This window comes from Oryx dammah, unplaced genomic scaffold (assembly GCF_014754425.2).
Source record: "Oryx dammah isolate SB20612 unplaced genomic scaffold, SCBI_Odam_1.1 HiC_scaffold_23, whole genome shotgun sequence".
Taxonomy (NCBI): domain Eukaryota; kingdom Metazoa; phylum Chordata; class Mammalia; order Artiodactyla; family Bovidae; genus Oryx; species Oryx dammah.
The window spans coordinates 95746375-95770698 of record NW_024070207.1 but is presented as its reverse complement, the minus strand read 5'-3'; the positions used below and the strand labels follow the sequence as shown (position 1 = coordinate 95770698).

The 24324-nt window shown below is 44.8% G+C and overlaps 1 protein-coding gene across 1 annotated transcript in view; it reads left to right on the top strand.

The window, feature by feature from the left end:
• TSPAN7 (tetraspanin 7) overlaps nt 1-24324 on the top strand; it is a 128084-nt gene that overhangs the window by 93430 nt on the left and 10330 nt on the right. The window contains exons 2-5 of the mRNA XM_040266307.1: nt 10372-10560; nt 14758-14832; nt 17580-17675; nt 19574-19729. Coding sequence (XP_040122241.1) covers nt 10372-10560; nt 14758-14832; nt 17580-17675; nt 19574-19729 — 516 coding nt within the window. The remainder of the gene's footprint in view (nt 1-10371; nt 10561-14757; nt 14833-17579; nt 17676-19573; nt 19730-24324) is intronic.

The window sequence follows — 24324 nt, the reverse complement described above, 5'->3', positions numbered from 1 at the left end:
GCATTCAATTTTGGGAGACAGACTAAGAAAGTAAATTAAGGGACTTCCCTGAAGGTCCAGTGGTTAAGACTCCACGCTTCCACTGCAGGGGTGTGGGTTTGATTCCTGATTGGGGAACTAAGATCCTGCATACCATGCAGTGTGACCAAAAAAAAAAAAAGAGTAAATTTAGCAGTGTTCAAAGGAGATAAGTACAGTGGAGAAAAATAAAGCAGGGAAAGGAGGAAATGAGGAACGCTGGAAGGCCAGGGTTCTCACTTTAAGAGTCATCAGGGAAGGGCCCACGAGGAGCAGAGACTTGAATGAGAGATCTTGGAAGTCCAGGCAGAGGGAGGAGCAAGTTCAAATTCTCAGAGGCAGGAACCAGGTCAGGAGAGGTGGCGGCCGCAAAGAGGCCTGTGGAGCTGAAGTGTGGTAAGCCCGGAGGAGCTGGTGGAAGTCCTGTCAGAGGAGTATCAAGGGGTGCAGGTCAAGTAGGGCCCTGCAGGCCAGGCTCAGAACATTGGCTTTGGTTCTGAAACCTGGAATGTGTGGAAGAATTTTTTTGTTGTTGAATTTTTAAAAAATTTATTTTTAATTGGAAGGGGAGGAGTTTTGAATAAAGGACTTCGGTTTGAACAGATCACCCCTACTGGGTTGAAAAGAGAGCATGGGGGCAAAGCTGGAGGCAAGGAGAGACAGAGGAGATGGTGGCGTAGCCTAAGTAATACTGCTGGAGATGGCAAAGTGTCGTCTTTGTACTTTTCTGAGATGACTGAGGTTAATTCCCCTCCCCCACAGTATTCTGCTCCACTTCTGAAGTTTTCCTGTGTGTCTTTTTAAAAAGTATTTATTTGGTTGCCTGTGTCTTCGTTGTGGCATGTGAACTCTTGGTTGCAGCATACAGCACTTAGTTACCTGGCCAGGGATCAAACCCCAGGCCCCTGTGTTGGGAGTGTGGAGTCTTAGTCACTGGACCACCAGTGGAAGGCCCCTCTCTGTGTGTCTTACTTGGTGTGTGCAGTGTAGGTATTTGATGTTGGAAGTTACTTAAATCACTAATAGAAATGGGTTTTTTCTTCCCCCATAAATCATCTCAGGAGGAAGTTAGGACCACTAAAAGGACAACACTATCTCATCATTGATATAAGAATCTTGTTATTGAATACCACACGCACATTTCTCCCACAGATGATGTTTTTACTCATTTAATACTACGTCCTCTGTCATGATGTCTTATCCAATTTCACCTGCAAAGAGGCATGAGTTCCCTCTAACACCCTACCGCCTCCATCCCCATCAACACTTACACAGACCACAAGCTTTCAGGGATTTCTTCACTGACTCACTTCCAGCTTCTTCTGTTTCCTTTTTACCTGTATGTATAAGGCACATGGATAGGTGTAGATGTTTGAAAGATGATGATCTCATATAGAAATTATGCAAAGAATGTTTTCACTTAAAAAAAAAAAAAAAAAACGGAACTCCCAGGAAGCTAAATCTGCTCAACAACATACTCCCGAGAGAGACATGTATGTGCTCTTCGGTCACAGATTGGCATTCTGGGTCGTGTTTAAGGCATCATTGTTAGGACTAGTTTAACTGGCTTCATTCCCATGCAATGACTCCCAAGGCCTTGGGACAGAATGTCTGGTTGACCTGTTGTCTGGTAAAATCAGGCGCAGGATGTGGGTGAGGCTTTGATGGAGACAAAGGAGGTAAAGGACCTTATTTCCTCCCATAAGACCCTTCGAATCTTGATGGACACACAGTTAACAATACAGGGCAATACAACAAGATACAAGGCAATACAGGGCGATACAACAATACAAGATAAATGCGTGGTCAGCACCAACTGTCTGTCAACACGCATCAATAATAGACTTGTAGCTCTTGTTTATACACTTACTCCGATGTGAACTTCTTTTAAATATCTTTTCTTCTTAGCGTGGAATTTGATCCCTATTTTCAGAGCACTGATGAAGGGCCGTGGTGTCTGCCCACAGCTCTTCCTTTGGTTGCTTGGCCCTTGCTAAGGAGGCTAAGGTTTGGGACTCTTGCCACTCTCCCACCTTTCTGTGTGTGAACTGGCCCAGCAGGTTTTAAATATGAGTGAGATCAACTTGGGGGTTCCATGGAGGAGGCGTGGCATAAAGGGGGTCCCCCCAACATTGAGTTTCTGTCATTTTAGCCACTGCAGCTGGTCCTGATTTCTAAGCACATAAATCTCCTTGTAAGTGCTGACCCCCATTCTTAACAGGCATTCACCTATATGCCATTTATTTAAATATCTGAGTCATTGGCGAAACCAGAGGTCTGAACTACATCCAGACAGTCTTAACCTCTGGTTTGCTCACTTCTTTTTACATGCTCCTGGCGACTGGAAGTCAGAGTAAGATGCTTCCTATTAGTGTAAATAAAAGCCCTCAGTTTGTTTTAAACATTTGCAGAAACAGTAATACTTACCAATAAAAAGCCACGCCAAGAGGCTCAGAAAAAGCTGCCTGATATAATGGAATGTTTCTCAATGTGCTAATAAACGTGGAGGATTTTCTTTTTTATTCTGGGGCCTTTCTTAAGAGATTTGTTTAAGAGGGTGGAGACCTAAAGTCCAGAATCTTTTAGAATAATATCCAGGAAATGTGAAACCAATCAGGACTGCCCATTCTTTATCATTTCCTAATGGGATATACAGAGTCCTAATAACATGTTTGCAAATTTCCCATGACCTTTTGTTGAATAATGGAAGTAAGTATCAGGTGGAACTGCTTGGGCTGCATTTGAAGGGGGTGAGTTTTTCAGCTAGTAAAAGGCTGTATTTTGATAAAGTGGTCTTTATTATGATGTGAGCAGCAGCAGAGCCCTGATTTTCTGTAATAGGCCTATTTCAGGTGTCTCTAATGTGTTCAGACCCAGTTTTTAATTCAGAAATTACTGTGACCCTATTGATCCATTTCCACTACTTTCTGGGTCTCTAGGACGTTAGAGAGATGGCTCGGTCTCCAGCCAGCCACCTGCATGAGCCAGTCCCCAGCTGGACTCCCCTGGGCTGAGCACAAAGCCCAGCCACAGCGGCCCCTGGTAAAAGCTATTGACCAGTGTGGTCTGCTTCCACTTCCTGAGATACACCCCTCCTCACTGTCACTTCCAGCCTCAGCCCTCACCTGCATCTTGGACTCCCTCCTGAACTCCAGTCCCACATCCACAGCTGCCTTCTGAACCTGTTACCCGCATGGCTTTTGGTCACCTCAGACGCCACAGGAAACAGGACCTGGACCATATGGTCTTCGGGTTTCCTGTTGCTTTTCAAACTCAGTCTTAACAAGTCAGCATTTAAGAGCATCTCAGTTCTCTATCTTCCCCTTCACAACTTCCCTAAATCTTTTTAATGATACCACTAACCTCCCTGCCACGGAATGTGTGTCCTCTTCTGTTCATGTACACATTCACCCATGCACATGTAAATGGAAAAGTGATGGATCAGAGGGCTGAATTGGCTAATATACTTGCCTAGAAAGAAATTGTTGTTTGCTCACTAAGTCTGTGTGACCCTGTGGACTGGAGCCCACCAGGCTCCTAAATAGCACAATGCATATATCTTATTGCTCTTAAGATGACAGTGTCATCTTCATATAAAAAGTAAAGCTTGTTGATATGCTGGTGATCTTACGCATTCTTGGATGTCTGGGTATAACTACAGTGCATGACCCTCTTTCTCTTTCCCAGCAAGCACTTGTCACCTTGGAAAGCTGGCAGAACAGTCGACTGGCCTTGAATCCAGAAATGAGTTGACCTTCCTGTCCCCACAGCTGATGGTTTTCAGTCACAGGGAGGAACTGATAAACTTCCTGGTGCTTATTTGCCCAGTGGCACATGTAAAAATGCATTTCAGAGAGAATAGGCATGTCAGGTTTGAAATTCGGACTTGTTGTATCAGAGTGTAGTTGCTGGAGGAAGCCCCGGCAATCAGGTTTTCCCACCTCCTTATCTTACTGAAGGGGGAACTGAGGCCCAGAAAGGTTAGGCAATCTGCCCAAAGTCACATGGCTTATTAGTGGCAAAACTGCATCTGAAGTGCTAGTATTGTAACCCCAAGTCTAGAGCTCTTGCACTCACCTGCCTTTTAAATATGTTGAATCTCTTTCTGCTGCTCATCTAATGTGAGTCCTCAGGCCCACTGAAAAACCCCAGTAAATCCTGGTCCTTAGGCTATTTGAACATATTAAACATTTACACAAATAACGCATAATAATAGCTTAAGTTGTAAATATGACAGCTTCACACTGTTACTTCTTCACACTTAAGAAGTAAACTTCCATCAGCTCATGGGTGGAAGCTGCTGGCTTCTCTGTCTTTCTGATTGCTTTATCCATCTCTCTGAAACCAGGTCAGCCAACTGCAAAGACTTGCTCTCCCTCGCCGTCCTCTCAGCACACACACACACACACACACACACACACACACATGTAAGTGAACTGAAAGCAGGGTTGGTTGGATACTTTTCCTTTTAAACTCTAACTTCCAAGGACCTGCGTTTTCATTATTGATGATGTATATGGAATTTCTGTGTCAGGCATTTTTCCCTGAGTTACAGAATCATCTGGAATGGGGGAAGAACATTTCCCCATATCTGGGTGTCGTGTAGAGTCAATTAACCTATAAACCTCTGGGATAATTGAATTGTGGCTTTCACTTAAAATGGCTACCTAGCTGAGATTTCTGCCCACAGTCTCTTCTGCCTGTTCATTTCTGTTAGGTTTAGATCCTGTGTTTTCTACCCCATAGAGCTTCTTAGGGAAGGGTGCAGCTTCTAGATAGCTTGTGCTTCTAGAGTTCAATTTTCTGTTATCTTTTTCCCCTTAATTTCATAATACATGGCTCATGAGCCCCACCTTCTACATGAGCGTCCTCACATTATCCTAATGATGCCACAAACTCCTATTTAGTATATTGTGTAGTTAAAGAAAAATAAAATATGTGGTTTTACTCTGTCAAACTCAAACCTAGCACAGCCTTTCATGGGCACAAGAGGAGTAGCTACAGTTTAATCAGGAGATCTGTGGTCTGCAGGCAGAAAGGGGGTAGGCTCAAGAAAATGCCTCTTGATAAAGAAGATGTGGTATATATATACAATGGAATACTACTCAGCCGTAAAAAGAACAAAATAATGCCATTTTCAGCAACATGGATGGACTTAGAGATGGTCATACTGAGTGAAGTAAGTCAGAGGAAGAGAAATATATGATATCACTTACATGTGGAATCTAATAAGAGTACAAGTGAACTTATCAAAAAAACAGAAGTAGAGTTACAGATGCAGAAAATAAACGTATGGTTACTGGGGGGTAAGGGTAGAGGAGAGATAAATTGGGAGATCATATACATGTGGGCATATAAACTGGGATTGACATACACAATCCTATATATAAAATAGATAATAAGGACCTACTGTATAGCACAGAGAACTCTACTCAATACTCTGTAATGACCTATATAGGAAAAGAAGCTAAAAAAAGAGTAGATATATATATAAGAGACTCACTTCGTTGTACACCTGAAATTAACACAATATTGTAAATCAACTATGCCCCAATAAAAATTTTAAAAATAAAACAATTAATTAAAAAAAGGCCTCTGGGTGTGTGAAATGGATGGCACTGCTATGTCCCTGTCCACTCTCTGAGGATAAGAATGCTGTGAGGAGACTTCCCAATGTTTGCAGTGCTGACCTGTCAGAAGCAAGGGGGCTCATTCCTCTCTGCTACCTGTTCCCCCTCTGTATCCACTTCAAGATGAACATAAACCACAGGAAGTCTCTTTCAGAGCATTTCAGACACCCCTTGGTACAGTGGCAAACCCATCGATGGTTTTCTTTCAGTATAATTTTCAAGTAATGTGATCACACCAAACCTTTTCTAGCTCTGATCTACCTTCTCTGATGCTGCCATTACCGTTTTCTCGGTCTCCTCACCAAGCCTAAATTAGTAGTAGCAGGAGGTGCTCCGCTCCCTGTATATTTTGAGCTGTGTTGCAGGCACGCAGAAAATACTGAGCCACCATGAGATGCTGGGAGTTAAAAAAGACCAAGATTCAGCCTGGCTGCTGCTGGTGGGCACCAAGCCTGCCCTCGTTGTTTGTGGTCGATGCAGGAGCATGGAGGTGGCGGGGCCTTCACCAGGCCGCTCAGTGTGGTTTCGGCTCTAATCTGTCCCCTCCTTGGCTGCGCTATTGGCTTCTTTGCAAATTGATTCTTCTGAGAAGGAAGCAAAACTTCCATGAGAAAGCCAAGTCAGTGACATGCTGCTTGATTTCAGAATTTAAGGTCTCTTAAGAGCTGAGACTCAAAATTGCCTTGGTGAGCTTTGAACCCACTTATTCACTGCAGCCCAGTGCATAAGAGAGAGATCAAGAGAACCTGTTCTTGTACTCTGTGGGTGCTCACCAAGGCACATGTAGGCATGAGTGTTGCTGTGTGTGTTAGCAGGGTTCAAGGAAAGAACATCTTGAGACTTCCCTGGTGGTGCAGTGGTTAAGATGCCACACTTCCAATGCAGAGGGCACAGGTTCGATCCTTGGTCAGGGAATTAAGATCCTGCATGCCCTGTGGTGTGGTCAAAAAAAAAAAGAAAGAAAATCCTATAGTATGTTTCTTTTTCTTGCTAAGAAGCATTGTTATGGTAGGAAAGATCTAAGTAAGTGCTCGTTTGCTGTGTTTTATGGGGCTTCCCAGGTGGTGCAGTGGTAAAGAATCCACCTGCCAATGCAGGAGACACAGGTTCAATCCCTGGATCAGGAAGATCCCATGAAGAAGGAAATGGCAGCCCACCCCAGTATTCTTGCCTGGGAAATCCCATGGACAGAGGCACCTAACAGGCTACAGTCCGAGGGGCTGCAAAGAGTCAGACATGACTGAACACACACGCACACTCACATGCACATTGCCTCTTTAGCCCTTTGCTTGTGTTTTTTCCCCTTCAACTACCTGGCAACTTCTTCCAAGGCTCATCCCAAGTCCACCACCACCATTTCTAGCAAATACAGTTTACTCACTTCAGGGTCCATTTCGACCTAACCCCTTTCCTCCCTTGTCTGCTTATGCTTTTCCTCTTTCTCCTTAACACTGTTGTGTTTGTTTGCGCCCAGTGGCAGTCTTTAAGAGGTACACTTGGAGGTCTGCAAAAATAGTCCTTTTGCCAAAAAATTTAAGAGAGGATTATTTGTATAATTTACATTATATGAACATTCTAACAAGTTGATATTATATGAGGAGACATTTTATACTCAAAGCAATGGCTACATTTGCAGAAATTATTTTTTGAAAGAAAAGCAATAAAAATGTTAATACTGCTTGTCTTAAAATCAGGATTTGTGTTAACTTTGACATACTGCATATAATCTTTGTTAGGTTATTAAATGAACTTCATGAAATCACTGGCCACAGAAGTAAAAGATAATATCAAACTATTATACTTGGTGAGTACTATACACTTGCCTTAAAGCCATCATGTTCCAATAATAACTGGCAATAATAGTATATAGAGTACAGTTACTCGGTGTATGTATTGAAGGGTAACTAAATCTTTGGGGACAATCATATGAAATCACAGGTGTCTGGATGAGACATATTCAGTCTAAACAATGCTAATTTAATGGGATTTTTGGTTTTATTCATTACACTTACATTATTAATATTTACATCTTTAGGCAGTTAATGCCAAAGAGAGAATTAGGGGAGAAAGATTCTCTTTAGTTTCATTTTAAGTTACCTCTCAGTATTTACTTGATGGAAAAGTTTTGTAACTGTTTGGCATGTGAAAGACTTTTATAAAATAGAGGTCTAAGACCCAGAAAAAGGAAATGTGTTTGTCAATAAATATTAAGCATTTATTCTGAGCCTGGCACTGTGCTAAGCGTTGAGTAATAAAGATGGCACTGTCCATACTACCTACTGTTCACTGCAATCTTACCCCTAAGGAGTAGAGTTGAATCTTCAATTTTGATTCTAGTGGACGAAAAGCATTGAGTGGCAGAAAAGGTGTTCAAGGGAGGTACTTTCTTTAGCAACCACCAGGTGTCAGCAGAGGACTTGGAACTCTTGACAACAAATGTGTTCTTGGTTTTCCTAACTCACTAAGGCCATCCCTCTTGACTTTTCAAAGGCGGTAGACGTTCGTTGGGCCGCTTTCTCCCAAATATTAGTGTCAAACGCTTTCTCCTCAAAATTGTATCACATTCCTTCACCTTATAAAAGTAACACAAATTCCTTGACCTTTTTCTACTTTAAAGATTTTATTTCTGTCTTTCACGGTGATGGTTCTCCAAAGTAGGGGTAGGGGAGATTCACCAAGCTCCTGTTGTTTCCACTGATCCCGTTCCCCAAACTGCTGGAGCCCACTGTCAGATGATATGGGGAAAGGTGGAGGGTCTGTTCTTTTTCCTGCACAGAGAAACAATCTGATGGTGGAGCTTAATGGCTCCAAACTACAGAAGGAAGTGTCAAGAGAGAAAGTCCTGGAGGTCCACTGGTCCAGGCATTTGAGTCCTCATGTAGCCTGTGTTCACTTACAGATGTTAAGGGACGGTATGTTAATTGACAGGGGAAACCTTGGAGAGGCTGGTATTGATTTGTTTCATACAGATTTTCTTCAGTTTCTTATCTTGCCTCCTCACTCTATATTTATCTGTTTATCTATCTACCTATCTGTGCTTGCTTGCCTGCCAAGTCATTTCAGTCATGTCTGACTCTTTGCAACCCCATGGACTGTAGCCCACCAGGCTCCTCTGTTCATGGGATTCTCCAGGCAAGAATACTGGAGTGAGTTGCCATTCCCTTCTCCAGGGGATCTTCCTGACCCAGGGATCGAACCCAGGTCTCCTGCATTGCAGGCAGATTTCTCTATCCAACTTACTTCACTCCATGTAATCATCTCTACTTCCATCCATTAGTTCATTCTTTTTATTATTTGCCTCCTCACTTGACAAGTGGTAATAGATTTAGTAAAGTAAACAATCTGTATGTTGCCATGCCCTCCTTCAGTCCCAACCCAGGGATCAAAGCCGCATCTCCTGGGGGGCCCTTGGTGTCGGTCATCAGGGGCTATGGTGGGAGAAGGTGCAGAAGGGCTACCGTGGATACTCAGGCCTCTTTTTAAGCCTTATAAGATGTCAGAAGTGGTGGCAGTTGGAGGGATGTCCGTTCAAATGAGCTGCTCAGCTGTTGGTATACTGAGGGAGAGACGGACTGGGAAGCTAGAAACACAAAGTCAGCAGCTGGCTTCAGTAGCTAAGGCCGCCAGGGTGCGTGACCTGCAGGGGTTGGAGAGTCAGACATGGTGCACAGCCCCAAGTCTGTGCCCTGAAGTAAGGGCCCGACGGGTGGACGGTTCTGTGGTTTAGTACACTGTGGGGATTTCCTTCGGGCCAATCAGAGCAATTTGACAAATCGTATTATAGCTAACTCCGTGAACTATTCAGATTCTTCTGTTGTTTTATAGCGAATGAAGTATCACAAATAAGGCAGCACATCAATAGGGATTCAAAAATACTTTTAGTATTTTGCTTCTGTAGAGATTTTTGTCAAAAATACTTTCAGTATTTTGCTTTTGTAGAGATTTTTGTCATGATAGTCAAGAAGGTCACCTTGTTCTTGAAAACATCATGCAGGATGTCCTTAAAATATTCCATAAACACATGTGCCATTGAAGAGGTCACCTGATGTTGTTACTGCGATCCTGCCCAGTTGTGTGTTGAGCAGCAACTCTCAGACCAGACCTGGGAAGGTGCTCAGACCTGTATTAGGATGTACTTTTAAACACATCATTGACCTGACCGAGAGATTTTTACAGAAGATAATGCCTGTTGCATCAATAATGTGGTGTTGGTTTTCAGTCGCTCAGTTGTGTCCAATTCTTTGCAACCCCATGGACTGTAGCCCGCCAGGCTCCTCTGTTCATAGGATTTCCCAGGCAAGAATACTGGAGTGGGTTGCCATTTCCTCCTCCAGGGGATCTTCCCAACCCAGGGATCGAACCCACATCACCTGCATTGGCAAGAGGATTCTTTACCACTGAGTTACCAGGGAAGTCCAATGTGTTAAGCAGCTTTTTTTTTTTAAAGTTCTTGAATGTTGGCTTGACTTCCATTTAACATGGTACCTGCCTATGGGATTGTGTAAGGGACAGATCAAATTGTCCACAATCAAAGTGTCTTTCCTGTATGATGGCTTTGGCTCATGGGCTCTGGCCTTTCCCAGTGCTTCAGGGACTCCTACAGCAAGTGTCTGCTTGTTCCCCGGAAACTGGAGTCTGCAGAATCTGGCCACGTTGCTTGGTGTCAATTCTTGTGTCTCTCAGCAGCAGTCTTACTGTCCCTTCTCCCTCCTGCCCTTTTCAGATCACTGGGGTGATCCTGCTGGCCGTTGGAGTCTGGGGTAAACTTACTCTGGGCACCTACATCTCCCTTATCGCCGAGAACTCCACAAATGCCCCCTATGTGCTCATCGGCACTGGCACCACCATCGTCGTGTTTGGCCTGTTTGGATGCTTTGCCACATGCCGTGGTAGCCCATGGATGCTGAAACTGGTGAGTAGGTCACAATGGAATACTGCTTTCGGGTTCTGTTTGGTAAAAATGCAAATCACGTGAAAGCGAAGTGGCCCTTCTTGAAGCCACAGACGAGACCTTGATGTTCATTGACTCTAATTTTAGTCCAGACTCTTACCTAACCTACCCTTTAGTCCCCTAGAGAGACAGACAAGCCCAGACACAGCCTGGCACAAAAAATCCAGTCCTGGTCCCTTGAGGTAGATGATGACAAAGCAGTGGCCAGCAGTTCCAAAAAGCCATTTATAGCCATTTATAGCAGGATGCCCTGTTCTAGTTTTGAATTCAGTCTTAGAAATCTCTTGAAGCATGTGATATGCAGCCTTGTTGGGTGAGGCAGTATCTTGAACATAAGCATCCTTTCATGCCCAAGTTCCCAGTGGAAAAATACTTTTCTGCCTCCTTGAGCTTGGCCGTGCTTGGATGCACGGGCATGCTCTCCTCTACATCTGCATCCCTTGGCTCCATGTGGTGGGAGCTGAACTAAGCCAGAGCTTCCCCACTCAATAGAGTGTTGATATGGGACCAAGTATTGGCTACCCGGACCTGGTAATAGGACAGACACAGCAGTGATGTTTCCCAAAGAGTAAGGCAGGCTATTGAAAGATGGTTACTGCAAGTCTCAACTTTTTGGTAGACCAGTTGCCTAATTCTCTACTCTCTTGCCGATTAATGTGGAAGATTTTCATAGATAAAAGTGACTTCCCTGGTGGCTCCAATGGTGAAGAGTCTGCCTGCAATGTAGGAGACCCAGGTTCAGTCCCTGGGTTGGGAAGATCCCCTGGAGGAGGGCATGGCAACCCACTCCAGTATGCTTGCCTGAAAAATCCCATAGACAGAGGAGCCTGGTCGGCTACAGTCCATGGGATTGCAGAGTTGGACACAACTGAGTGACTAACACTTTCCATACTTTTCATAGATAAAAGGCCACAAGGGGCTCTCCTCAAAAGACAACTTTATTTAAAAGGATTTCTCTCAGACTTCTTGTTCTCTGAAAGGGGAGAGTGGAGATTCCATGAGTGCTGTGTCTCCTGTTCTTTCTGGTTTAGCCCTACATTGTAGTAACTCTTAATACTGTCTAGTGACAGATATGGGTGTGAAGATGATTCACTCCAAAGGACCCATCTTCCCGGTCTCTTTGTTGACAGCCTCATGGAGGTTGTGCTTGATTTGGCCACTTTCTGCCCTGCAGATCATGTGGGAAGCTGATGCCCTGGCCACCACTGATCCTCCAGGTTGGTGGAAAAGCCGTAGTGAGACCATGCTGATGCACTTCTGCTGCTGTCACCTCCACTAGGCCCCTGAGTCAACTTTCACTTCTTACAGGCACTAGTGTTTCCTTTGGTCTAGGGTTGGTAGTCTTCAACTTTGATCCATGTCTAAGTCACCTGGGCAGCTCTGCCAGGGACCCACCCCCAGCCAATGGAACCAGAATCTATGGTGGTGAGGGTCTGGCCACATATTTTCTGAAAGCTCTCCAGGGGGCGCTATTGCACAGCCAGGGCTGAGACCCTCTTCCTGGGTACAGTGTTTGGCAAGGGGAGAATTAATTCCAGAGGCAGAGACCTCTGCAAATCCACCGGTCCAGACAAGAAGGGAAGAGACTTGGAGACCTTGACAGGCCCTGACACTAACTGGCTTAAGTCTTGACGGCAAGGATGTAACCTCTTTGGGCCTCTGTCCCCATTTATGAAAGAACACTATGGGACTAAATCACCAAGATTTCTTCCACCCTAAAGACTATGACTGAAGCAGAAGAGGGCATGCAACAATGAAACAGTCATCTCTGGCCTCTTCTGAAGGTGGTTTCACACCAGGCTACCATTTTCTCCTAACACTTGTGAGCTTACTGACAAGCAAGCCTTTTGGGGAGTAGAGAAGTTTGGGGTTGGGGGATGGTTGGTTCCTGTTCCCTGCTCAGTGTTGTCCTGTGGGCGTACTACATTTTATTTATTCCTCACCACCACTGTGAAGTGCAGGTAGTATTTTCATATTATGTGATAAAGACTTGGAGGTGTGTGTGATCCTTGTGCAGGTTCACCAACTATGCACAGACCTGGGTTTGGAACCCAGAGAAGCTTCTTTCCAAAGCCAGGACTGTTTGTACTGCAGTATTTTCATTTGGAGAAAACTTGAACCCTACCACCTGAATGTAATGCAGGCTTTCCCCAGTAGGCCTTCTGAAGGAGCAACAGCTCTTCTCTGGAAGCTTCCAGAAGCAGAGAACCTCCCAGGGACGTGAAACTGCTGATCTAGCTGAGCAAAGCAGAAGTCACCTGATTAACTGTCTCTCTAGAATTTTACAGTCCTCATTTAACCTCATTAATTGCAAAACAACTAAAAATAACTGTTTTCACTTTATGGAGGCTCAGAACAGTGGCCTGTTGCCTAACAGTTACTCTACAACATGGCCAGGACTCAAATCCAGGAGGATTTCTGACCACAGAGTCAAAAGTTCTTCCTCCCACCTGCCTCATAACAATTACTCTCTCACAGTACTATCTCGTGGAGTCTAGGCCTGGGGTTAGACTCTCCCTAGAGTAAAAGGTGTTTCTAATTGTGCATTGTACCAAGTTGAAAGAGGAAGTTGTATACATGGAGCCTTCATTTCATCACTGTGTGTTTGGTAGTGCCTGTGCTTTCAATGTGCAGAGAGACTAACTGGCATTTTAAGGCTGTATTTCCTCCTTTGAATATAGATGCCCCTAGCAGAGAAAAATAATTTATGATCCTGTGCACAGATGTGTATTTTATAAGTAAGCAATATGGCCATGTGCAGGGTACCCAAATTCCAGGGCATCACCAAGGACCATTCCTAACATTCGGGACTGGTGTATTTCATTTCAGGATGAGAAGAAGCAGATTGTAAGACATATGCCTCGTAGGAAGGGAATCAATTCTCTTTCCTTTTATCTGCTTTTCAAAGTCACAAAAATGGAAAGCCTTAATGTCTCATAAATACCGTGTAATATCCCTGAACTTGGGCACACATGCTCATGTGCATACACACACGCACACACACACACATACACACAATCGCCTTGGAAAGTACAAGAAGCATGAAATGTATAAGAAGCAGTGAGGGTTTTCAATGCTTGCAAACATTATTTGTCAGTAGCATAGCCAATTTGCTTTTCAAAAGGCTATCGAGTCCGTAGAACAGAGAGGTAAGAGGCCCATCGCTGCAAGGGCTGCATTCAGGCCAGAGCAAGGAAGGATGTCATGTTGCCTGTGCATATCCCGGCCATTCTGACAAAGGAAGAGGGTTTGAAGCCACTTAGAGGAGATGCGCTTAAGGAAATGGGAGGGGATGCTTGAAGGGAGAGAAACAGCTGGGTCCCTCCATGACTGGGTTCTCACACAAAGGGCTGTAGCAGAGAAGAGAAGTTGGGCTGGTTCTGGTGTCTCTTGAAGGCAGAGCCGACTCCAACCAGTGGAAGTTACAAGGAGGCCCACTGTGGCCAAGGGGAAGAAGGCTTTCTAGCAGTCAAAACAGTTGAAAACCTGAATGAGCTGCCAGCAATGGGCAGGTGGTGGGAGTGTTCTCAACTTGCAGACTCCAAGTGACCTTGATGAAGAATGTGGTATAAAGGGCTCACGCCCCCCTCCCCTAGCACACTCTACCTCGAGGAGCCTAACATGAAGAATAGCGGATGAGAAAAGTAAAAGCGTTCATCAGTCAGTCATGTCTGACTCTTTATGACCCCATTGACTGTAGCCCGCCAGGCTCCTCTGTCCATTCGGATTCTCCAGGTAAGAATACTGGAGTGGGTTGCCATTTCCTTCTCCGGGGGATCTTCCTGACCCAGGGATTGAACCCAAGTCTCCTGCATTGCAGGCGGATTCTTTGCTATCTGAGCCACAGTAATGGATACTTAGTTGTAAAAAGCCCTTTCAGATTTCTCCTGGTGGAGCCAACCTGAGAGGCCTGATGTTGGTCCCTAGATGCACTGTCCTCGGCCCATGTGCCCCCAGATGCTTATATGTGTTGAATAGAGGCAAGCTAACATGAGGAGGGTCATGTGGGGACATCTGGCGAAGGGGGTTTTCCCACTTTTCCACCCAGGGAATAGGACAACTTGTCTAATTCCCTCTGACAAGAAGAGACTTAGTCCAGAGAGGCAGTCTGCTCACTCCCACCATGTCTGACGGCGTCCATGTCTGCTTGCCTTGCAGTACGCCATGTTTCTGTCCCTGGTGTTTCTGGCTGAGCTCGTGGCTGGCATTTCAGGGTTCGTGTTTCGTCATGAGGTGAGTATACACCAAGTGGAGAACTCAGTTCAAGGGTCTCTGGGGGGAGACTTTTGAAACCTCTTGAAATGTGTAAAGGGTACAGAGAGGCTAGCTGGCATCTCCAGTGATATTTGCTAGTTTCCAAATGCCCCCTCTGTGAGCTGAAACGCCCAGAAAATTCTACATGCAGGAATTTCACCAAATCTGAAACCTTATTTGTTGACCCTCACTGTTTATATATTTAGCTGTGACATAAAAGGATTCTCTGGCTTGCTTTAAAACAGTGACCTTCCATATAGGTTAAATACCTTAAAAGCCTCTGCAGCGAGGCACGAGTGTGTGTCTGTATATCAGGATTTCTCAGAGGGCAAAGGCAAACCAGATGAGTCGTTTGCCAAAGACAAAGTGCTCCATTTCTCCAAAGCAGCCTGTGCTCTCCTGTCTGCTCCCCAGAGTCCCTGTGTGGCACCCCCTGCCCACCAGGGTAAAACCTACACCCCAGTGGTGAAGAGCCCTGTGGCTTTGCTTGGTGGTATGGGGAAAAGGAGAGAAGACAGTCATGGTTGAAAACCCCTACAGCTGCACTTTGTTTTCCATTTACACGTAAAATTTGAGACTTCTACAGCTGGTGGAAAATCATTCTGAATCCTGTTTTGTGATCATAACTGCTCGTTTCAAGGATGCTGCCAGCTGTCCTGTGTCACGTGTGGCCATCTTTCCATGTACCATTGCTGAGGCTGCTCTAGACAACGTAGAGATGCTAATGCAGAGATGGGATGCTCTCATACGACCTGTAGCCACTGCAGTATCGCTTTTCAGATGTATATATGATGAGAGGTCAGAAAGTGTATATGCTACCATAAATTCTGGGTCTAACCCCCCTCCCCAAATTCATTGTTGTCCCTTCTAAACCAGGGGTCCCCATCATTTTTGGCACCAAGGACCAATTTTGTGGAAGACAACTCTTCCGTGGACCTAGGGTAGGGGGGTGGTTTCAGGACGATTCAAGCACATGACATTTATTGTGCAGTTTATTTCTCATCTCGTGCTGCCACTGACCTGACAGAAGGTACCGGTCTGCAGCCCAGAAGTTGGGGACCCCTGCTGTAGATAACCATAAAGATAGAAGCTGCTATACCTGTGTTAGGATGGAAAGAAATAGCAAGAGGGAGGTGAGAAAGACAGCAAGGTGGCGTGTTACTGGGGCTTCTGAAGTCTGGCATCAGCTGCTCGCAGGCCCTGCCTTTGTGCTTGGCCGAGTCTGGTGAGCCTTCCTTAGGCACTGTCTGTGTCTTTCCCCTATAGCCCTGCTTTTGTCTTTACCAGATATGGCCTCTCAGATGCCAAGGCGGACTTCTAGAACTGTTTCATGTGGGTGCTGCATCTGAAGTTAGAGCCCCCCATTCTTATTCTCAGCTGACCTAAAACCTGGTAAAGTCACAGCCTTGATAGCCCAAGAGGTGCCCCCAATGCCCGTGTGAACCCTAGGCCTAGCTCCTTCCCGTGTGCTGTTGGGACTGGGTTCCATGTAGGGCTTTACCCCTCAAGGTTCCTGATATATAGGACCTGAACCTCCTCAGCTGCCTAAACTCTTTTCACTGAAAAAAAAATACAGTGGAAAGGGGTGGCTGGGGGTTGCAACACCACTCTTTGGCCACCAGTAGTGGGCTTCAGTTTGGCAAACACATATGATGAATGTGAAATACACATGATGAACACATAGGCAAACACATACGATGAGAATAGGTCACAACCTGGCAGTGTTGACTGCAAAGGGTATAGTAAAGGAAATACTGCTGCAGGCAGGGCAGCAGTGGGTGGTTTCTTCATCAGGAGTCCTAAAAATGGCCCAGGCTCAAGCCTGTGTAGACATGCCCTTGCCTAAGAGACAAGGCACATACAGTAAAATTGCCCTCCTTGACCTAGGAACTCCCTGTGGAGTTTATCTCTTGTAACTGTCCTACAGGCATAGAGTCCAGTATTTCAGCAAGGAACATGCCTTGTTAGCAGAGTCTCCATGTTTAGCCCTAAGCTTCCTGCCAGGTAATAATTGTCATTTGCTCTCCTCCAGGCCTGAGTCATTTCACCAATCAGGAGGCAGTTTTTTACCATAAGCAGGGTTGCTTGGTAACACACTCTGATGCTCCGCCTTCAGTAGGTTTCCAGGGAAACAGAACATGAAAGTTAACCCAAGGTCAAATGTGTTCGCAGAGGAGAAAGGGTTTGGTTAACCATTTATTAACAAGTAAAGTCCATGTCCTTTAGCCTTTATTTTTTATTTCAGTAAAGACAGGTAAGTGAAAGCTGGTTTTGCCTCACTCCTGTATGGTAGACCAGGGGTCTGATTTGAGTCAAAACATCAGTCTTTCCACCTCCCCTTGACCCCTGCTCCACCAATGGCTTGTTCTTTGTCATTCTTCTGAGAAAGGGCAGAAAAAGTCTTAGAAAGAAGGATAGTCGTTAACCAATTCAAAGAAAATAACTAAAAAACCATCAGAGCCCTTCTGAATCTGACCACTTTCAGTGGCTCACTTAACTAGGCAGGGTTCCTCTGAATTGGGGGTAATGGAAACAATTTGTTTAAATTCCTGAGCTAATAAACCTCTTGGTGAATTTTCTGAGCTCTTCTGTCTCAGAAAACAGGGCATCCCCTCCCTGGCCTACATTTGTTCAGAAGAGGCTATTTTGGGGGTGTAGGTTGGTATAAATCTGTGTCCACCTGGACCGTAGTAGACTGGAACCCCATCCCTCATTTTCTTTCCTAGATCAAGGACACCTTCCTGAGGACTTACACGGATGCCATGCAGAATTACAATGGCAATGACGAGAGGAGCCGGGCAGTGGACCACGTGCAGCGCAGTGTAAGTTCCAGCTGGGAGGTGGGGCTTGCAACTGCCTGCGAGGTTGGGGGACTTGTGGGCTGCTGGTGACACTGGACCGGCAGTATTTGCAGTTGATCCCCACTCCCCACCTCTCGGCTCACTTCCCTTTCCAAGAGTGGACATACAGTACTTGTTCAGGGTCCAGTGATCCAGGTAATTAGTGTCAAGGAGCACTCATGTCTGGTTTGTTTTTCATCCGTAAGGATGTGAGCATCCCCGGACAGCAGAGCTAGTTTGCCCTTAAAATTGATGTATGTAAAATAGATAACCAATGGGAATTTGCTGTATGACTCAGGGAACTCAAACAGGGGTCTGAAGTAACCTAGAGGGTGTGATGAGATGGGACATGAGAGGGACATTCAAGAGGGAGGGGACATGTGTATACTTACGGCTGATTCAAATTGATGTTTGGCAGAAACCAATACAATTCTGTAAAGCAGTTGTTGTTGTTCAGTTGCTCAGTTGTGTCCAACTCTTTGCGATCCCATGGACTGCAGCACACCAAGCCTCCCTGTCCATCACCAACTCCCAGAGCCTGCCCAATCGCATGTCCATTGAGTCGGTGATGCCATCCAAACATCTCATCCTCTTTTGTCCCCTACTCCTCCTGCCTTCAGTCTTTCCCGGCATCAGGGTCTTTTCTAATCAGTCAGCTCTTCATATCAGGTGGCCAAAGTATTGGAGCTTCAGCTTCAGCATCAGTAAAGCAATTATCCTTCAATGAAAAAATAAATTTAAAAAACATCTAAAGCCTTGGAAAGGAGGTAGACAGTGAGTGTAGGACAACTTTACTTTGAGTTGCCTCCGTAAGACCAGCCTTCTGGAAATGGTGTCTTGAGGCTGGGCAGAGAACTCAGTTGACCTGCATTCGTGGGCTAGGGGGCTACAGTGGGCATGGGGTGGGGAGATCGCAGAGAAACTGGGGGTCTTGCACGCATGTGAATGGTTTAGGCTGCATGGTGATCTTTACAGAGGATATGAGGAAAGTAGGTGTTTCTTGTCTGGAAACAAACCTGGCTTGTTTCAAGCCTGACTGCCCATCAGGATCACCTAGAGACGTTCTTATTTTTTATGTTTCTGGTTATTTATTTTGGTAGGATTTCAAGTCTACCCAAAAAAATTGCAAGGATAGTGCAAGGAGCTGAACACCTTTTACCCAGATTCACCAACTGATGATATGTTTTGCCCCATGTGCTTCCCTATCTTCTTTGTCAGCAGTTGGCACATCTTTGCTGTAAAGGGTCAAGCAGGAATTATTTTAGGCTTTGAAGGCCATGCAGCCCATCACAGCCACTCAGTTCTGCTTTTGGAGCACAAAAGCCTCCCCAGACAACATGTAACACATAGGCATGTCTGTGTCCCAGTAAAACTTGATTTACAAGACCAGGTGGCTGGGGGCCTGTGGTTTACCCACACCAGCTCTCTTCCTCCATGTGCATCTTTTTCTGCTCTAAACCACTTATGTACCTGTTAGTGCAGATCCTGGGGAGAGCTTTGTAAAAGACTTTTGTCTCAGCTACCCATCGACCATCTTGATTCAGTTGATCTCTATATCAGTCTCTTTAGCAGCACCCAGTCACACGCTAGCTCATTTTGGTGCTTAGCCAGGCCAGAGAGCAGCTCTTTGGCTTTGTGGAGGTGCTAAGGAAACCAACACGACATCATCTAGAACTCACTTCCTTCGCTGAGTTCACACGGCCTGGTCGGTAAGTAGAATTGTTAGTGGTGCCTCAGCACATCTTGGCTCAGCAAAGCTGTGCCTGTCACCTTAGGGCCTGGGCCCATGTTTTTCTTTTAAAAGCTGCAAGGCACTCAGTGCAGAAACCACAGTGCCTGTGATGTGCCACCCTTAATTCTTTCCCTTTCCCTGTTAACAGCTGAGCTGCTGTGGCGTGCAGAACTATACCAACTGGAGCACCAGCCCCTACTTCCTGGAGCACAGCGTCCCCGCGAGCTGCTGCATGAATGACACCGATTGCAACCCGCAGGATCTGCACAACCTGACTGTTGCCGCCACTAAAGTGAACCAGAAGGTACTCGCTCCCTCTCGGCCCCAATGGGACTCAGTGGTGAACATCTGCAGAGGGCTTTTTTGTCTCTGTGAAATGATGACAAATAGGTTAGAAATGGTCATCTTGGAGAGAGTCAAGAATCTTCCTCTGTGGTTCTTTCTGGGCAGGGAGAGGCCCTGGGCGCCCCATTTCTGAAGGAGAAAGCTGTGCCTCCACTCGCCTTGCATTCCTGTCCCTCAGCGACACTCTCCGAGGCATAGTTAGGAAGGGTTTGCAAGTGGTTCCTGTTAACCCTGATGCTGATGTCAGGGAACACTGCCTTTCTTCTTTCTGGGTGTCTGTCTTCTGCTTAATATACCTTCAAAACATGAAATTGTTCCCAGCTGGGTGCCAGTCCTCAGCGGAAAGAGGGAGTCGAGTTGACAGACAGCATGTGGTTCTGTGAGGAGGGTGGGGCGGGCTTGATTTTAGGGACGTCACTGCTATAGGAAAAGAAATCAACGACTTAAATTCAGCTCACTGTCAACATCCTGACTCCTAAAGAAATTAGAGAGAGGAAAAAACTGTCGAAGAGAAATCTGAAAGTTAGTACATAGTAGAAATGAGGGAAATGAAATTTAGGTAGTCAGAGGAAAAGGAAAATCAATTCTGTATTCCATTCTGAGGGCATGGCACAGCTGTGTATGAGGGCCGTCTCTGTTTTAAAGATTTAGAGAAATGCCACATAGGAAGTATGTTTTGGTGAAACAAAAGGGAGCAAAACCCTACTGTTGTGTTTACCTATGGTTATGCTACCATCAGGTAAATTTTTTCTTTTCTTACTAAGGTCAAGTGAAGATCTTCAAAATCCTGTGGGATCTGGGCCAACTACTGAATGATTCACAGAAAATAGCCATCCTTTCAAGATTTGAATGTAGAAAGATGGTTTCTATATTTTACCCATGTAATGTTGATACTTGCAGCAGAAGTGCTACAAGGCATTGTTGCCATTCTAGAAGCTCAATTTGTCATTCTGGGCATGTTATTTTCTGTCAATGTGGTGAGGTAAGATGTTCAGTACAGACAGCTGCTTGTCTGAGCTAAGAGGACATTTGTTCTGACTGGAATTTTTGAGGCCTCCTTCACCTCTTGACAGTGAGGTGACCCCTGGTTTCTTCGTGGACGCCTCCACTAATAACCTATCTGTCATTATGCTGCCATTGTATGCAGTGCTGAGCTGACCTGGCCCTCAGTGGATGTGCCAGTGTATAAAAGGCAAGATGTGCTTTATGGCCATAAGATACAGCAGAGCTTCAGGAGATCCTTTCCAGATACAGTAGTCATCACTCTTGAGAAAAGCCTTTTTAAAAAAAATTTTTTTTTTCTTCACTCAAACTACTTTTGTGAAAGTTGAGGACTTACAAGTCAGGACCACAGGGTCTGGCATCAGACTGCAGTTAAGTTCTGGCTCAGCCACTTGCTGGTCATGTGATCTCGATCAAGTTACTGCAGCCTCGCTTTTCTCATCTGTAAAATGGAGAGAATAAATCTTGCCCCTTAGGATTGATAGGATTGAGTGAGATAAAGTGTCTAAAGCACAGTGTACGGTAGACAGTAAGGACAAGACCATTTTAACCGTCATGTTAAATGGTGGCTGCGGTGTCAATGTCATGACAATGACAGTGACATCTGTCTTGCACTCTCCCACACTGTACCTTTCATTAGAAATGACGAAGCAGGCCCTTGGAGCCAGGGTCTTCTGTTTGTATTCAAAAGCAACTTTAGAGGCAGCTTCTATAGTGCATTTCTCTAATCCTGACCATGATTTCCAGAAAGAAAGATTGGGGAGCATTTTTTTCACTCTATTGATAACCTACAAACTCACCTCACTCTCAGTGCCATCCTCCCAATCCTACTTTACGTTTTCCTGAACATCTCAGATACCTCGAAGAGGTACTTTTCCCTCACTTCCTGTTTACTCTCCTATCTGACTCCCTCTCCGGAGAAAAAGTGAGCGACAACTGAAATTGGCCTAGTTTAAGTTTCATTAGGTATTCTCATTGAACGCCCACTTGAACTTTGAACTTCTCAGACTAATTACTTCCCAGGTCTCAGTCTCTTGACACCTTATCTATAAAAGGTAGTGAGGGACCTCCCTGGTGGTCCAGTGGTTAAGAATCTGCCTTCCAATGCAGGACACAGGAGTTTGATCCCTGGTTGGGGAACTGAGAGGAACTAAGACCCCACATGCCATGGGGCATCTAAGCCTGCACACCTCAACTAAAGACCATGTGCCCCAATGAAGCCAATGGCTCCAAATAAACATATAAATATTTTTTTTAAAGGCGATGATGCATATGGGGTGGGATGGTCTTGTCCAAATCCCTGGAAGAGAGCAGGCAAGAGGTGAGAACAGTTAAGTAGGATGTTTATTGTCTTGAGGACAGTTTTGGTTTTGCTACACATGATGATGAAATGTCCACAGGTTCAGTTAGCTAATAGCACTGACCAAGCCCCTCCCACCTAGGAATTTCTTGCCAGTTTTTAAAGCTGCCAGGGCAAGAGGAAGACAGAAAGTTATTCTGAGCTGCCTCTTCCCAGAGCCTGCCCGGGAGTAGCCGTCTACTCTCGCTGCTGAAAAGCCTGCCACTTCCAGGTGTTTCCCTTCAGAGACCCTGTTGATTTAGACTTGCTGAGCGGCTGAGCAAATTACCTGTGCTGTTTCTGGATGTTTCTTAGGACACTTAGCAGGTCTCTGTGGCTGGATCTCACACTAGACAACCAGGCTTCATTTTAGGACATGAAATGAGATCGTTATGGGCAGATAAGATCGTGGTTTCCCGGAGAATTTAAGGTGGAAGGCAAACATGCACTGGGGTTGTAGGATCAAAGCAGTTTGGGCAGAGCTAGGCCAAGTCCCGGGAAATGGGCTCGTGGGTCCACAGAGTGAATGACGAGAAAAAACTGGAGACAGAAAGCATTTACTGCAACCTGGGTCTTGTGTTGTTTAAACAACAAAGAAGCTAATCACTTTCATCTTCTCATCTTAACTAACTCTCTTACTGCTATAATTTAATTGGTTCTTTCTTTGGAGTGAAAAGTAGTAGCGGAACTTAGGGAAGAGTGCTTCTCCAACTTTAATGGGCATGTGAAACATCTAGAGGTATTGTTAACATTTGTGAAAAGTTATTAAAAATGAGTGACCCCAGGATCTGATTCTGATTCAGTAGGTCTGGACTGAGGCCTCAGATTCTGCATTTCTAACAAAATCCCCAGGAATACTGCTGCTGCTCATAGAAAACCCCACTTAGAGGAGCCAGATTTAAAAGGAATGATTTTGCCACAGTTGTGCTAATGCAAAGCCCTTACTTCATTTTTCTGGTTTCTCTTACTGGTTGGAATGGACTTATCAAAAATAATGTGACTGACTGAATGGAGAAGAAATCATACTTTAGGAAAACATATTCACCTTATGTGTAGAAGTGAAGTTCACAGCAAAAAAACAAAAACAAAAACAAAATTCTATTCCAAAAACAAACCTATTCCAAACTATTTTGCAGAATAACAAAACAGACCACATGACTTCTGTCTGGTTTCTATTATTGGGCTTGTGCTTCTGTATTTTGAGCTGATGTAACACTGGTGGTCTGAACTTCATCTCCCCACCTCCCTCACATCACTGTGGGGAAGAGATACAGCAGTGAACAGTGACCAGCACAGAAAAACACTGTCTTAGCTGTTGCCATTTGAGAAAGTGCTATTAGTGCTATTATGAACAGAATATCTACCTCTCTTCTTATTTGACTTCTTAACCTGAACTGACCTCCTTTCTGATACCTGTTGGAAAAGAGTGCGATGTATAATTTCACTAGTAGAAATGAAATTAGTGAGCAAGCTTCTCCTATAAAGAGAGAATCACAGTTCAAAACTTCCCATGAGCAACAATACACTTCCTTTGCTCCCCAGCCCTGCCTTGGCCCTCAAATTTGCACCAGGTAACTGAGGAGCATAGTTTGTTCATTGCATTGAAAACGTGTCAAAGCACTGCTGCTAAATGAATGCATCTTTCTTTGCAAACAGAATATTAATGCATAAAATATCACTTACTAGAAGATACAGCATTGATGGGATTTTCCTAGGCTCCATGAGAAATGTTAAATCATTACATTTTGAATTTAAAAATGGGAGACATGTTTTTTTGTTGTTCTTGTTCTTTAGATGTTATTACAATTCAGTGGGCCTTTCTTGATAAACTACAATCCTCTTTACCCTGCTTTTGAGATGAATGTCTTGATTTTTCCCAAGCTTCACGCATTCAAGTTTGAATCCCTTTTCCAGAGAACTGGAAAAAGACCATGTTTTCCAAAGCTGAATACATCACTTCAGAAGTCTTGGTTGATTTGGCCCAGTTCCAAAAAAAAAATCAAAATCCGATCATTTGTTTTAAAGAAATTGAATTTTATCCATTTTTAACTAAACAATTGAAATTGGTAAAATTGGTGTTGGTTTTAATCACAACATGGGCTCTGCCTGCAATGCAGGAGACCCAAGTTCAATCCCTGGGTCAGGAAGAGCCCCTGGAGCAGGAAATGGCAACCCACTCCAGTACTCTTGCCTGGAGAATCCCATGGACAGAG